The 15,851-nt window shown below is 42.9% G+C and overlaps 2 protein-coding genes across 4 annotated transcripts in view; both read right to left on the bottom strand.

Annotated features, from left to right (window-relative positions):
- The window catches only part of LOC124013979 (metastasis-associated protein MTA2-like), a 30,080-nt gene extending 26,948 nt beyond the window's left edge, over positions 1–3,132 (bottom strand). Inside the window, exon 1 of the mRNA XM_046328595.1 lies at positions 2,730–3,132. Within this exon, the coding sequence (XP_046184551.1) occupies positions 2,730–2,757 (28 nt within the window). The 5' untranslated portion in view covers positions 2,758–3,132. The remainder of the gene's footprint in view (positions 1–2,729) is intronic.
- Positions 3,133–3,624: 492 nt separating this feature from the next.
- The window catches only part of LOC124013830 (echinoderm microtubule-associated protein-like 3), a 50,633-nt gene continuing 38,406 nt past the window's right edge, over positions 3,625–15,851 (bottom strand). For 2 of the 3 annotated variants that reach the window (XM_046328392.1, XM_046328395.1), the window contains 14 exons: positions 15,348–15,458; positions 14,975–15,070; positions 13,914–14,048; positions 13,505–13,643; positions 13,101–13,267; positions 12,863–12,988; positions 12,384–12,515; positions 11,279–11,346; positions 6,105–6,193; positions 5,845–5,942; positions 5,607–5,694; positions 5,389–5,487; positions 4,904–5,034; positions 3,625–4,801 (listed from right to left, as the gene is read on the bottom strand). In XM_046328392.1, coding sequence (XP_046184348.1) covers positions 4,610–4,801; positions 4,904–5,034; positions 5,389–5,487; positions 5,607–5,694; positions 5,845–5,942; positions 6,105–6,193; positions 11,279–11,346; positions 12,384–12,515; positions 12,863–12,988; positions 13,101–13,267; positions 13,505–13,643; positions 13,914–14,048; positions 14,975–15,070; positions 15,348–15,458 — 1,671 coding nt within the window. In that variant the 3' untranslated portion in view covers positions 3,625–4,609. The remainder of the gene's footprint in view (positions 4,802–4,903; positions 5,035–5,388; positions 5,488–5,606; positions 5,695–5,844; positions 5,943–6,104; positions 6,194–11,278; positions 11,347–12,383; positions 12,516–12,862; positions 12,989–13,100; positions 13,268–13,504; positions 13,644–13,913; positions 14,049–14,974; positions 15,071–15,347; positions 15,459–15,851) is intronic. The other variant, XM_046328393.1, reaches the window with a different exon arrangement.

The raw sequence follows: 15,851 nt of genomic DNA, 5'->3' as shown, positions 1-15,851 counted from the left end.
GCACGTGTAGCACTACATTTTACGTGGTGTCATTACATCATGTACCAACGATATTTTAGTTATGCACGGTAGCTTTGACATCGGTTTTTAACATCGTTGTTAAACTAGACATCGGGCCAATACCGATGTTGGCATTTTTAACTAATATCGTCAGAATCCGATATCTTAACCGATATGTCGTGCATCCCTAAAAATGATAGTAATTTTTTTGTTATTCAAACAGTTATGTGAACCACGGTCATTTGGCTGGCCGATTACTGCCATACATATTTCCATGACCATCACAGCCCTACTAGTGGGTCTATTGCTACATACAAAGCATCTGTGGCAAGCACTGCTCCATTGATTCATTCCATGCTCTTTATATCAACAGGACTTGTACCCAGCCTGTCGATAGGCTCCTCTGGCTATAAAACAGGGCATAGCCCTAGACCAAGCCATTCAATTCAGCTAATGGAGGCAAGTAAAAGCTATTCATGATAAGAGTGACGTGGTTTTCTGTGAGGTAAAGGACTGTTTTGAATATAGTAGTAGGCCTAAATCCACAAGGCTATACTTTTTCAGATGAGGTGCAGATAAACATTTAAAACGATGAAATGTGGGACCCTCGGGACTAACCGCCTCACTGAGCAAATACAACAGGCCGCCCTCATATCCCAATTAATCATTAGGGCTCAATTTAATTTCCACCCACAATTTAATTTCCACCCACAATTTATTTCCACACGCATAATGTCAAGAGTGACAGGTCAAAAGTAAAAGCTTCACCACGGAGAAGCAGCAACAGTTCGTAGCTGTGACAGCGTCCACTGTACTGTCACTACTGTTTGGGAAGATAACAGAACTCGCTTAACACAACACTTTGGTTTTGCTTTGAAATTCACCATAAACAACAGGTTTTAGACACATCCCAAACCAAGGCCCTTATTCAGAACACATCTCTAAGTAGGAGTGCTGTCTTAGGATCAGTTTAGCCTGAATAAGATTAAACGGACAGGGGAGATCTGATCCTAGATCAGCACTCATAGTGAGACGCTGGCCCAGGGCTGCCCAAATGGGTAGACATTCTGCTAGGCACGGGTTTTGTGACCACCTTGACTGTAGCAAGAAAATTGGCATGAACATCACAACATTAGACTTAATGGTTGACTCTTTGTTCGAGCTCTCGGGAAGATTCCCTCCAGTAGGTCGACGGTGCACGGGTGCATAAGTATTTTGTCGCGCTCTGAGGTGCTGGGAGGCAGTGTTGTGAAGTTACTGATGTGGGGGACTATAAGCAGGCAGGCATTATCAACAGACAAGCCGGAAGACACAACCATCTGCAGAGCAGTGCCATCTCAGGCACAGTCTCAAGGCCAAGATAACTGAGGTGAGGGGGTTTAGGTTAAAATACCATACTGTAATTGCCATGTTCGTAGAGACTAAATAAATGCATAATGCTGCAACCGAAACAATGCCTTGCTGTCATGTGGCTTTCAGACAGTCAGGGGTTATATCCATATATACAGTTGCCTATAAAATAAGGCATTCGTTATCATAATTCATGGACTGCAACACGTCATCTACTAGTAGTAATCATATCAATGATGTTTGGCCCAATGCTTTCTGTGGGGCTATTTTGCACAAGAGCTTGACTACATTGTATTATGCACAGAAACAATGTAGCATCTCCTCTGACACTGCACCGTTTAATCACCGTGACCTAAAAACAGACGCTCTTGTGGGACCTTATACAACGATAAAACAGCAAGAATGTATCAGTGTGTATCATCATGGCTATATATTTCACTGGTTCAGTCAGTGGCTGTGCATCAAACAAAACACGGACTAAAACCAAGACATTAAGAACAATCAACGTCGCACCAAGTCAAGTCCACTGATGTTGATCATCTTTCCCACCACCAATAATATAATCTCATAAAATTGCAATGTTGATGGTAAAATAAAGCTGTCGACCCTGTGGGTTTAAGAGGAATCCAGACGGTTTAGGTATGGCCAGCTTGCGACCAAGCTATCACACGTTTACCGGCGTTTAACATACAGACGTGAGTATTGTTAGCTTGCTAAATGCACCATATTGTAACCTATGTAAACAATGTAGCTACATGTTAACGATGAGTATACATTTCGGAACAGATTGAAGTTTGGGATTATCTTCTGAACAATACAGCTGCTTCCCACTTAGTACGACAATTGATTATAGCTATGATTGGTAGCATACGCTTACTACCTACAGAGTCAGCAAGCTAACTTGCTAGCTAGCTGTAAGTTGACGTTAGCGATGTAGCCAAACCAAGTGACAGATGGCACCTAAACGCTCGCAGTCGACTATGCTAACGTTACCTGGCTAAGTAAAACAAACATGTTTTGAGTAACTTTATCATACTCAAGTTAACTTGTTGGTTTCAACTAGCGTTAAAATTGCTAGTTATATAAACTTAACTATACCAGCTAACGTTACACTGCAAGTTGATTAAAAGTCTTACAGCCAAATAAATCAAGCTAAACTATAAGCTAAAACTAGTTCGCGCTACCAATAGCCAAGAAACGCGTTATAATTGGACATGTCCTGCTAACAAGTTAGCTGGGTAGCGTTAGCCTGTTAGTTAGCCAGCCTTCGCGGAAATAACTATCACTCGCTAGCTAGCAAATGCAAATCAGCTAGCTAACTACCTTAGCATAGCTAGCTAACAATCACGCTGAGAGGTCTAAAAAAAACAGAGACTTACCTCCCACTCGGTACATGTTGGCCGCCATTCTCTCGTTACCCCCAATAAACACTATCCAAGGGATTCCCCTCTTGCGTAAAAAAAAAATTCGATCTGGGGCTATTTTATCCCTACATTTATTGTAAACCTCCCCTGCCTCGAAACAAAGCCGGGACCCGGCACAGTTGCCAAGCTCTGGCTGGTAAAAGTTTAAAGTTTCCGTTAATGTTTCGGGGTTCCAAAATGCGTCTTTGTTTCAGTCCGATAACCACCTCCCTCTTCCTCACTCACGCATTCACACTTGCAGGCATGCATACACAGCCCTTGATAGCTAGCCTGTCGCTTATTCCACTCTTCCTCCCATCCTCCGTTCCCAGCTTCATCCTCCTCTTCTTCACCTCTGCTCAGTTCTCACACACACACACACACACACACTGTCCCCCCTCCCGTTCGAAAACGTCATCTTCGGAAAATAACGTCGTTTAGAATCGGAAAACTCCGACAACACAATTCATAACAGTTGCTCCAACTATCACCATTAAACACTAAGAACCACTGATTAAGTTAATAAAGTAGCAAAAATGTAACCAACATGGTTTATAACCCAATAGCTATAACTAAAGTAATACTGAAGGCAGATGATCTGGTGGACATGTTGAGCATTGAGTATGCAGATTAACACATTGACGAGACACGTATACAGCCTTCCACCACTTCCAGAGTCTAGACTCAGATATAGTACTTTCTACAGCAGCTGTAGCAGAATGACAAGTCAACATGGCCCTTATTTGAACGACACTGCCCTCTAGCGAGCATTTCGATAGCATACAGTTTTTAGAACAACCAATGATGTATAAATAATTGGAGTACAAGTACAACCCACTTTAGAAAGAAAGATGCTAGGAATTCATAAGCATCGTTTTTGTAATTGTTTATTGATATAAATATCTACAGACATAGCAAACGATGACACATTCAAAAGTACTTTTAAATAAACACAGAAGATAGCAAATCCAAAAGTGTACTACAATAAGGTAAACATGAATGAATTTGTCTAATACAGGAGATATTGCAGTTGAAACTAATGAATAAATGTACTTGAAAGATTGTCACAGTCTAGCAAAATGCAAAAGTTTGAAGCACAAAAAAAAGGTAAATATTCCTAGATAGCAATCAAGCAAAATATGTATGATATTACTTTTCTGACAAGACGATAACCATAAAACACCACTACGGTACGCTTGTATGGTAAACAAACATGTAAACGAAATGGGATATTTTGGAATGTTCTCAACAATTGATCCCTTTGTCGTCAGTTGATGATGGCAGTCAAACAGGCAGTTGATTTGAAAGCTTGACCTTTTTCAAACGTCAGATTATGAATTTCACTTAATTTGAGAAGTAGATTCTGCCCAGATGTACTAACGTTTCCATTTCATCATGTGGGGCTAATATCATGCTTGAAAAGAGAATCCTATGGAATCCAAAGCCTTCTGTACTGTAAGAATCCAATATAAACAATACGCCACAGGTCCTTGGCTGACCTTACAACTTTTGTACGTATATATAAGGGCCAGCCAGTTCCCTCCCAGTCTACATTACTCCCCACTTTGTAAAAATGTCTCTCCCTTCTGCCTCTCTATCACTCTGTCTTTACCCCTACCTACATGAGCTGTACCCCTGCCCATTGACATTGTCTTACCATGTATATAGCCTCGTTATTGTTATTTTATTGTGTTGCTTTAAAAAAAAAAAAAAAAATTACTTTAGTTTATTTAGTAAATATTTTCTTAACTATTTTGTTAGAACTGGTTAAGGACATGTATGTAAGCTTTTTACGGTAAGGTGCATGTGACCAATAAAATGTGATTAGATTTACTCTTAATGTCTCTTTCCCTCCTTTAAGGTTCTGGGGAACTGGTGAAGGATGCAGAGTGTAGGCGGTCTCCACCATCCGATGTTCCTGCTCTCTTGACCTCCCACTGGAGGATACACGTGTCCTTGCCACCCATAGAGAGCAAGTGACTGTCACAGTGGGTGAAGCGCACATTGGTCACATGACTGCCGTGGCCCTCATAACTGTGGTTTGGGGCCTGATGGGTAAAAGAAGACAGTTGATATGCGGTGAATGTTTTGGTGCAAGGAGTAAAAATAAGGGAAATCAATTGTAAATGTGGAGCTGTGTTATCCCTGACCTTGGGTTTTGGGCAGGGATACTGGAAGAGGTGGACTTTACAGAAGTCGTCAGCCACTGCTACCACCCTCTCACTGTGGGAGCGACAGAGGGCGTTGATGTCTGTACCGTCTGAACCTTCTAACCACACACCTATGGGACGGACAGAACACACAATACAGGTTGAATACTCAGTCACTGCTAAGGGGTTGTGTGATGCTGAGAGCTTTGAAATACAGATGTAGGATCTTAATTTGAGCCAGTTTGCTACAGCAGGAAAATAATCCTGCAGCAACAAGAAATATGAATTATTATGTGGATTATAATTAATGGACATTTTTCTAGGTGTTGATACATTTTTCATAAGGGGAAATAAAAGTCTGACATGTCTAAGTGTAAATTAAAAACTTCAGAAGCCTTTTTAAACCTCAAATACACTACAAGTTTTAAAATGTCCCACATTGCAGGAAAGTTCTCCCGCAACAGGGTGATCACTTTGTCACTCACCCATGACGTGGAAGCCCAGTACGCAGGTGTAGGATGCCCATTCTCGGTCTTTGCTCTCATAGCGGTTCCTCAACAGTTTGCACCCTCCAGCAATGTCCCCTGTTTGAGAAGACCAATAGTCATTAGGATAACTAAGGAAAATAAGACATATTATACTATACAAATATACACATGTTCAAATGAGACATGGAAATGTAGACATTTTCACAGTCACTCACAGTAAAGGATTTCGTAGTCGCCCGAATTGGACATAATGTACTTCCCATCTTTGGACCAATCAAGGTGAGTGATGAAGCTGGAGTGACCCTAAAAATAACAGACATAAAAAATTGACACGACACCTAAACACCATGACAAATGTGTCCTGAGCCCTACTGTACCCCACAATGAACCACTCATTCACTACAGAAATAATCCACAACCATCCCCAACACCCCAGAATGTACTGCAACTTGCATTGCACTTTCCGTAGCGGGAGTAGCGCCGTCCACACTCGGTGACGTTGTAGACGTAGATGAAGTTGTCATGGGAACCCACGGCCAAAAAGCTACCGTCTGAAAGGGGAAATGAAAACAAAGGCAGGTTCCAAATAAAGGCAATACATTTTTTCATAAATAATAGAGATCCATCATAGTGCCAAGTGAGTACATATTACTGAATCATGGTTGAAATTCGATCCATTCTGAGACACTGAGGAAAGGAGCTTAACCTCTGACCTGGTGAATATCTCATGACAGACAGCTGTTCATTCCCGTCGGTGTAGTCTGAGATCACCTCTTTGGTCTGCAGGTCAAGAACCAGCCATCTGTTACAGGGGGTGGTAGGTAGGGGGTGGTTGGTGGGGGGTTTGGGCAGAGAGGTAGACAACCAGTTTGAAGGTTTGAACCACCAAACAATTATGTATTTTTTATCATCTTGGGGTTGTGTATCATTTTGTATGGGTTCATGTCACAAAGGCATGCAAGTATTTCTATGGATTAACTCTTTATATGAGTTTATAATGCTTGGTATGAGAGAGAACGTCGCGACCCTGCCCACAACGTTTGTTTACCTAAAACATTGGCTCACAGCAAAAACTTTCAAACTAAATGTTCTTGTTTTTAATTTAACTAGGCAAGTCAATTGAGAACAAATTCTTATTTTCAATGACCGGCAAGGAACAGTGGGTTAACTCCCCGTTCAAGGGCAGAACAACAGATTTGTACCTTGTCAGCTCGGGGATTTGAACTTGCAACCTTTCGGTTACTAGTCCAACGCTCTAACCACTAGGCTACCCTGCCACCCCCTCATAACGATGCAAGCAGCCACTTGACTGAGTGAGTGCTAGCTACGGACCGGAACATTAAGCTATCCAAGACCAACAATACAAAAACAGACAATACAGTTACAAGTAGTGAGTGGAGTTACAAATGGCCCGTACTAAACAAGTTTATTGTCTTACCTGTGATTAAATGTTTTCCACACGCATAGCTACTCGTAACCTACTTGGACACCGCGTACCCACATTTCCCACTCTCCCACATTGAACAGCAGGATGGGATTTTTGACATGGACACATGTAGATTGAACAACACAACAGCTTTTCGGCGTGTTTTGTTATTTCTGTATATATTTTTCTATTGAACTGGGGGTCAATAGGCCGAGCCTTCTCTTGTCTCTACTCCTCCCGTTACGGGGTCTGAGAGGCCGAAGATTCCCACCATTAGCTCTGACAAATTGAAAACCCTAGTCATTGGCGACTCCATTACCCACAGTATTAGTATTATGTTTCAGTCAGGCTTAAAACGAATCATCCAGCGATCAAACTGTTTACCAGGGGGCAGGGCTACCGAAGCTCAGGCTAATCTGAAGATGGTGCTGGCTAAAGATAAAACTGGTGAGTGTAGAGAGTATAGAGATATTGGTATCCACGTAGGCACCAACGATGTTAGAATGAAACAGTCAGAGGTCACCAAGCGCAACATAGCTTCAGCATATAAATCAGCTCAAAAGATGTGTCGGCATCGATAAATTGTCTCTGGCCCCCTCCCAGTTAGGGGGAGTGATGAGCTCTACAACAGAGTCTCACAACTCAATCGCTGGTTGAACACTGTTTTCTGTCCCTCCCAAAAGATAGAATTTGTAGATAGTTGGCCCTCTTTCTGAGACTCACCCACAAACAGGACCAAGCCTGGCCTGTTGAGGAGTGACAGACTCCATCCTAGCTGGAGGGGTGCTCTCATCTTCTACAAACATAGACAGGGCTCTAACTCCTCTAGCTCCACAATGAAATAGGGTGCAGGCCAGGCAGTAGGCTGTTACCCAGCCTGCCAGCTTAGTGGAGTCTGCCACTAGCACAGTCAGTGTAGTCAGCTCAGCTTTCCCCATTGAGACCGAGTCTGTGCCTCGACCTAGGTTGGGCAAAACTAACATGGCGGTGGTCGCCTTAGCAATCTCATTAGGATAAAGACCTCCTCCATTCCTGAAAGATATCGTGATACCTCACATCTCAAAATAAGGCTACTTAATGTTAGATCCCTTACTTCAAAGGCAGTTATAGTCAAACTGACTGAAACATGGTTTAAGCCTGATGAATTTACTGTGTTAAATGAGGCCTCACCTCCTGGTTACACTAGTGACCATATCCCCCGTGCATCCCGCAAAGGTGGAGGTGTTGCTAACATTTACGCTAGCAAATTTCAATTTACAAAAAACCCCAGACGTTTTCGTCTTTTGAGCTTCTAGTCATGAAATCTATGCAGCCTACTCAGTCACTTTTTATAGCTACTGTTTACAGGCCTCCTGGGCCACATACAGCATTCCTCAATGAGTTCCCTGAATTCCTATCAGACCTTGTAGTCATAGCAGATAATATTCACATTTTTAATGATTTGCTATAAATTCTCAGACAACCCAAAGATTCATCGATGCCCTTCCAGACTCCCTCTGCCTACCCAAGGACATCAGAGAACAAAAATCAGTTACCCACCTAACTGAGGAATTCAATTAAACCTTGCAATACCCTAGCTGCAGTTGCACCCCTAAATACTAAAAACATTTGTCATAAGAAACTAGCTCCCTGGTATACAGAAAATACCAGAGCTCTGAAGCAAGCTTCCAGAGAATTGGAACAAAAATGGCGCCACACCAAACTGGAAGTCTTCCGACTATCTTGGAAAGACAGTACTGCGCAGTATCGAAGAGCCCTCACTGCTGCTCGATCATCCTATTTTTCCAACTTAATTGAGGAAAATAAGAACAATCCGAAACTTCTTTTTGATACTGTCGCAAAGCTAACTAAAAAGCAGCATTCCCCAAGAGAGGATGGCTTTCACTTCAGCAGTAATAAATTAATCAACTTCTTTGAGGAAAAGATAATGATCATTAGAAAGCAAATTACGGACTCCTCTTTAAATCTGCGTATTCCTCCAAAGCTCAGTTGTCCTGAGTCTGCACAACTCTGCCAGGACCTAGGATCAAGAGAGACGCTCAAGTGTTTTAGTACCACATCTCTTGACACAATGATGAAAATAATCATGGCCTCTAAACCTTCAAGCTGCATACTAGACCCTATTCCAACTAAACTACTGAAAGAGCTGCTTCCTGTGCTTGGCCCTCCTATGTTGAACATAATAAACGGCTCTCTATCCACCGGATGTGTACCAAACTCACTTTTTCTTGAAAAAGCCAAACCTTGACCGAGAAAATATAAAAATCTATCGGCCTATATTGAATCTTCCATTCCTCTCAAAAATGTTAGAAAAAGCTGTTGCACAGCAACTCACTGCCTTCCTGAAGACAAACAATGTATATGAAATGCTTCAGTCTGGTTTTAGACCCAATCATAGCACTGAGACTACACTTGGGAAGGTGGTAAATGACCTTTCAATGGCGTCAGACTGAGGCTCTGCATCTGTCCTCGTGCTCCTAGACCTTAGTGCTGCTTTTGGAGATTAGAAACCCAAATTGGTCGAAACGGACAAGTTCTGGCCTGGTTTAGATCTTATCTGTCGGAAAGATATCAGTTTGTCTCTGTGAATGGTTTGTCCTCTGACAAATCAACTGTAAATTTTGGTGTTCCTCAAGGTTCCGTTTTAGGACCACTATTGTTTTCACTATATATTTTACCTCTTGGGGATGTCAATCGAAAACATAATGTTAACTTTCACTGCTATGCGGATGACACACAGCTGTACATTTCAATGAAACATGGTGAAGCCCCAATATTGCCTTCGCTAGAAGCCTGTGTTTCAGACATAAGGAAGTGGATGGCTGCAAACTTTCTTCTTTAAAAAAAAAACTTGGACAAAACAGAGATGCTTGTTCTAGGTCCCAAGAAACAAAGAGATCTTCTGTTGAATCTGACAAATCTTGACGGTTGTACAGTCGCCTCAAAAAAATAATTTAAAACTGAAGGACCTCGCGTTACTCTGGACCCTGATCTCTCTTTTGACGAACATATCAAGACTGTTTCAAGGACAGCTTTTTTCCATCTACGTAAAATTGCAAAAATCAGAAACTTTCTGTCCAAAAATGATGCAGAAAAATTAATACATGCTTTTGGTACTTCAAGGTTAAACTACTGCAATGCTCTACTTTCCGGCTACCCGGATAAAGCAATAAATAAACTTCAGTTAGTGCAAAATACGGCTGCTAGAATCCTGACTAGAACCAAAAAATCTGATCATATTACTCCAGTGCTAGCCTCCCTACACTGCCTTCCTGTTAAGGCAAGGGCTGATTTCAAGGAGGAGGGGTGCGTCATAGGAGGGGTGCGTCACTTGAGTGGGTTGAGTCACTGACGTGATCTTCCTGTCTGGGTTGGCGCCCCAACCTTGGGTTGTGCCGTGGCGGAGATCTTTGTGGGCTATACTCTGCCTTGTCTCAGGATGGTAAGTTGGTGTCTGAAGATATCCCACTAGTGGTGTGGGGGCTGTGCTTTGGCAAAGTGGGTAGGTTTATATCCTGCCTGTCTGGCCCTGTCTGGGGGTATCATTGGATGGGGCCACAGTGTCTCCTGACCCCTCCTGTCTCAGCCTCCAGTATTTATGCTGCAGTAGTTTGTGTCAGGGGGCTAGGGTCAGTCTGTTATATCTGGAGTACTTCTTCTGTCTTATCCGGTGTCCTGTGTGAATTTAAGTATGCTCTCTCTAATTCTCTCTTCCTCTCTTTCTTTCTCTCGGAGGACCTAAGCCCTAGGACCATGCCTCAGGACTACCTGGCATGATGACTCCATGCTGTCCCCAGTCCACCTGGCCGTGCTGCTGCTCCAGTTTGAACTGTTCTGCCTGCGGCTATGGAACCCTGACCTGTTCACCGGACGTGCTACCTGTCCCAGACCTGCTGTTTTAAACTCTCTAGAGGCAGCATGAGTGGTAGAGATACTCATAATGATCGGCTATGAAAAGCCAACTGACATTTACTCCTGAGTTGCTGCCTTGCTGCACCCTCAACAACTACTGTGATTATTATTATTTGATCATGCTGGTCATTTATGAACATTTGAACATCTTGGCCATATTCTGTTAAAATCTCCTCCCGGCACAGCCAGAAGAGGACTGGCCACCCCTCATAGCCTGGTTCCTCTCTAGGTTTCTTCCTAGGTTTTGGCCTTTCTAGGGAGTTTTTCCTAGCCACTGTGCTTCTACAGCTGCATTGCTTGCTGTTTGGAGTTTTAGGCAGGGTTTCTGTACAGCACTTTGAGATATCAGCTGATGTAAGAAGGGCTATAAAAATAGATTTGAATAGGAAACAATGTCCATTTTCCCCAATTTGTGGGTGTAGTCGAGGCGAATCCCTTATTATTACGTGAATACCAACTGGGACTATTTCCTGCTCTACTCTCTAGCCAGAGAGACGTGTCTCCTGAAAGAAGTTTGATGCTGTGGTATTTCAGAGAGGAGCGTCTCACCTGCCTGTGCTGAGCCCAACAGACACCACGGCCCCATTAGGACAGAAGTCTGCACACAGCCCATACTCCTGAAAAATACAGTATGAATATCAGTATTTGTTTACATGTGTAGGGGTGTGCATGTGTTTACATGTGTAGGGGTGTGCATGTGTTTACATGTGTAGGGGTGTGCATGTGTTTACATGTGTAGGGGTGTGCATGTGTTTACATGTGTAGGGGTGTGCATGTGTTTACATGTGTAGGGGTGTGCATGTGTTTACATGTGTAGGGGTGTGCATGTGTTTACATGTGTAGGGGTGTGCATGTGTTTACACGTGTAGGGGTGTGCATGTGTTTATACGTGTAGGGGTGTGCATGTGTTTATACGTGTAGGGGTGTGCATGTGTTTATACGTGTAGGGGTGTGCATGTGTTTATACGTGTAGGGGTGTGCATGTGTTTATACGTGTAGGGGTGTGCATGTGTTTATACGTGTAGGAGTGTGCATGTGTTTATACGTGTAGGAGTGTGCATGTGTTTATACGTGTAGGGGTGTGCATGTGTTTACACGTGTAGGGGTGTGCATGTGTTTATATGTGTAGGAGTGTGCATGTGTTTATATGTGTAGGAGTGTGCATGTGTTTATATGTGTAGGAGTGTGCATGTGTTTATATGTGTAGGAGTGTGCATTTGTTTATATGTGTAGGAGTGTGCATGTGTTTATATGTGTAGGAGTGTGCATTTGTTTATATGTGTAGGGGTGTGCATTTGTTTATATGTGTAGGGGTGTGCATGTGTTTATATGTGTAGGGGTGTGCATGTGTTTATATGTGTAGGAGTGTGCATGTGTTTATATGTGTAGGGGTGTGCATGTGTTTATATGTGTAGGAGTGTGCATGTGTTTATATGTGTAGGAGTGTGCATGTGTTTATATGTGTAGGAGTGTGCATGTGTTTATATGTGTAGGAGTGTGCATGTGTTTATATGTGTAGGGGTGTGCATGTGTTTATATGTGTAGGGGTGTGCATGTGTTTATATGTGTAGGAGTGTGCATGTGTTTATATGTGTAGGAGTGTGCATGTGTTTATATGTGTAGGGGTGTTTGTGTATTGTCCACTCCCGCCCACCTCCAGTGTGGTGCACCAGTCCAGTTTGTGCTCTGCTGTGTTCCACACGCACACCTGTCGGTCATGTCCACAGGTGAGGAAGACATCCTGAGAGGGGTGAGTAGCCAAACCCCACATCTCATCCACATGACCCTGCACGGGGGAGAGCAACACACACAGACTCCATACACACACTGGTTTTAGGGGTCTATTCTCTATGCTTCTCCCTGTAGTGTGCACTTGTTCACTGCCATTGTGGATTTAAAAGGAATGGATATTGTGTAAGACACGGTGGAAACTCCTAACCCATGTGTCATGACTCATGCATACAACAATATAATACTTAGAAATCCATGAGGGGGAGTGAGAAAGTGCGCACTTTGGGAAGAACGGAAAAGTGTAGGAGATCGGAGAGCAGAACATGTGCAGACCAGGTGTTTAACCACAAACCACTTCACATACCACCCAGTACATACTCCATCATGCCAATGTTAACATACCTGCACTATGGCCACAAAGCCGTCAGAGAAAGTGCCCCTCAGGATGGCATTTCGGGTGGTACCAACCAACACCTCTTCCCCGTTTACATCTGTGATGCAACGGACCGCACCAAACTTTTCTGGAATCTATAATAAATTCATATACTTTATTCTGAAATTACACACAAATACATACAAAAAGGTCTTAAATGTTGAAACACGCTCGGTTTTGTTATTAAGAGTGACAATGCAAACACACACACGCATCTTTCACCTCACACTCTCGCTCGGGCGCCAGGTCTGCGCTCCAGCGGATGATCTTACGGTCTTTGCCCCCGCCGCTGAGGAGAGCGCCCCCCTGCAGCATACACAGTGTAAACACACTGCCGTCATGGGCCCGTGTCTGACGCATGATCTGGAACGTCTCTTCAACAGAAGGGAGAGAGAGAGAGAGGAGGTGAAGAAGATTACCTTGTTGTCTTTTGTCACAGGTCTCTCACATTCGGAGAGCAAGCGGAAAAGATAGCCAATAATGTACCAGACATGTGTGGCTAAGGAGGTACTAAATCAGATGATATTGTATTATTAGTTTATATACACTGTATTTCACATGGAGAGCCTCGTCCATATTGGGAGTCCGTTTGGAACAGAGCGTAACATTACCTTTGGCCCCTTTCCCCAGTGTCTTGACGTCGCCGGGTGATTTGCCCCATGTCAGGATGTTCCCCTCCGAGTCCCCAGTCAGCACGTCTCCCGTCAGGCTGAACACAAAGCACTGGATGAACTTGGGCTTCTTGTATTTCTGACGGAGGAAAGTAGAGCAACATTACAAACCGATAATAGGTTTGAATGACGATATGTAGCGGAGGAGGTTTAGTGAGAAGTAGCCTTGCGTGAGACCTGCAGACTCGTTTTCGCCTCCAGAGTTGGTCTAGGCTTTAGCTCAATGGGCTAGAATAGTCTTCCTTGAGTCATACAGATGAGACGGGTTTGATATACCCATTGGTCACATATCTTTTGTCTATGTGAAAAATACTTTTCAGATGAAGAGTAGTTAAGGGACTTCCCTCACCCCAAAGATACCCTGTTTCTTGGTGAGTGAGCCTGCACTCAGGGTCCAGAAATAGATGTGAGACTTTCCACAAGTGATGATGTTGGTGCTGTCGCTGGGGTTGAACTCCACTGCAAACACTGCCTCGTTGGTGCTCTGGATTAACACACACACACACACACGGAGAACATTTAATAATCAGATAATTCACTCAAATGCAAAATCACTGTGAACTCCAATGTTTATCTCACACCTGCATTTCTACAAATTTGCCAACCTTGGAATTGACTTGAGGACCGTTCAGATTGTATGATAGGGCATAACACTTCTGCAACTTAGTTTCAATTTGCAGATGCATTACAGTCCAGCGGGGGATGGGCAAATGTTACATACTTTGAACCATCTTATATATTTACGTGGGCTGAACCTTCTCCCTAACCACTCCTTGTGACCACTCCCAAATTTCACTGGAGATTCTCGAATCTAGGGCACTCATGACAAATGATGCTTATGCTAAATCAATTTGGCGAAAATACGAGAAGTTCTGCATGTGTGCTACAAGAAACTTGAGACCAAGAGAGAAAATGATGTCATATAAACACCCACCTAATATCCAAACCCCTCTAACACACACACACACAGATGCATATAGAGCACACACCGGCGGACAAATTCAGTCTAAAATATTTACACAGTTGCCGTGGCAACACCGCTGAAATGACTCTCAGGGAAGTAAAAACATTTGGGACAAAAGCATGTGACAGAACTAGGTGATGTGGAAGAATTTATTTTGGCTTAATCTATGCAAATAGGCCTCCTTTTCAGGGATCTGAAGATTCTCACTAATGTAATGCCGTCTTTAACAGCCTACGCATGCAAATTACAGGCTTGGCTACCTGCAAAGATAGGGGTATTCTTTGGTTGTTATAACACAAGGAAGCCGTATCAAGATGTATACTGTAAATGGTATTGATTAATTGCAATATGAATAGGAATCTGTGTGTGTGTCTTTGTACGTGCCTGTGTGCTTGCATGAAAACGTGAGTGTGTGCACATGTGCGTGTCTTGGTGCATTGCTTTACCTTAACCTCTGTGTGCTTGGTTCCTTTGGCACAGTCCCACACAGACAGCATGTGTTCATTGGAGTCATCAATCACACAGAGGAAGGCTCCAGCGTCCTGCAAGCAGAGGAGAAGTAAGACGGAAAGGAGAGAAAGAACCAGTGAGAGGGCATATGACAGATGGAGAGATGATGCAGCCCAGTCACAAATCAGGACTAATGTATTAAAGCCAGTATTGGTTTTGTTTGAGAGTCCTGTATGGAGATTAGGTGTCAGGGGTTCTTCAATCGCCTTAGTGAGATGAGAAATACTGTACTAAATATAGGCCATAAACTTAGTAACATCTAGTGTGTGCGTGTGGGAGGGTTGTTTTGTAGTGGGAATAAAGACTTACTGCAAAGGAGAAAGCCACAGACCCTACACCTCTCTCAAAGGTGCCCAGTCCTATCTGTTGTAGGGTGATCAGTGTGGAGGAATCCCAGATATGGACATAAGGCTGCAGGGGCTAAGACATAAATTAGACAAGGATTGATAATAAGTATCATGTGTGTTATTATATGTATACAATACTTTTTTTTCTGTAGATTTGATAGTATGACCATTTAAAAATATATATATAATAATTCAGTCTTAAAGGGGACACTCCAGCAAGAAAGGAAACATTTTAGTTTTAAATAGTGACAGATTATGTTCCTTAAAAAGGTCCAATAGAGCCATTTCTGGTTAACATTTAAGTACCTTAGTGATTGTTTTCAATTAATATGGTCAAAAATAAACCAAAATTGCTAGGACTGTCTGGGAGTGGTCTGAGTGGGGAGGGGAAAACTGAAAACTAGCTGTTATTGGCAGAGAGGTTTGGCACTCTTTCTTATTGGTCTATTAACTAATTTACCACCTG

This window comes from Oncorhynchus gorbuscha, linkage group LG25, assembly GCF_021184085.1.
Source record: "Oncorhynchus gorbuscha isolate QuinsamMale2020 ecotype Even-year linkage group LG25, OgorEven_v1.0, whole genome shotgun sequence".
Classification (NCBI taxonomy): domain Eukaryota; kingdom Metazoa; phylum Chordata; class Actinopteri; order Salmoniformes; family Salmonidae; genus Oncorhynchus; species Oncorhynchus gorbuscha.
The sequence above is the reverse complement of the archived record's forward strand: the minus strand, read 5'-3'. Positions and strand labels throughout refer to the sequence as shown.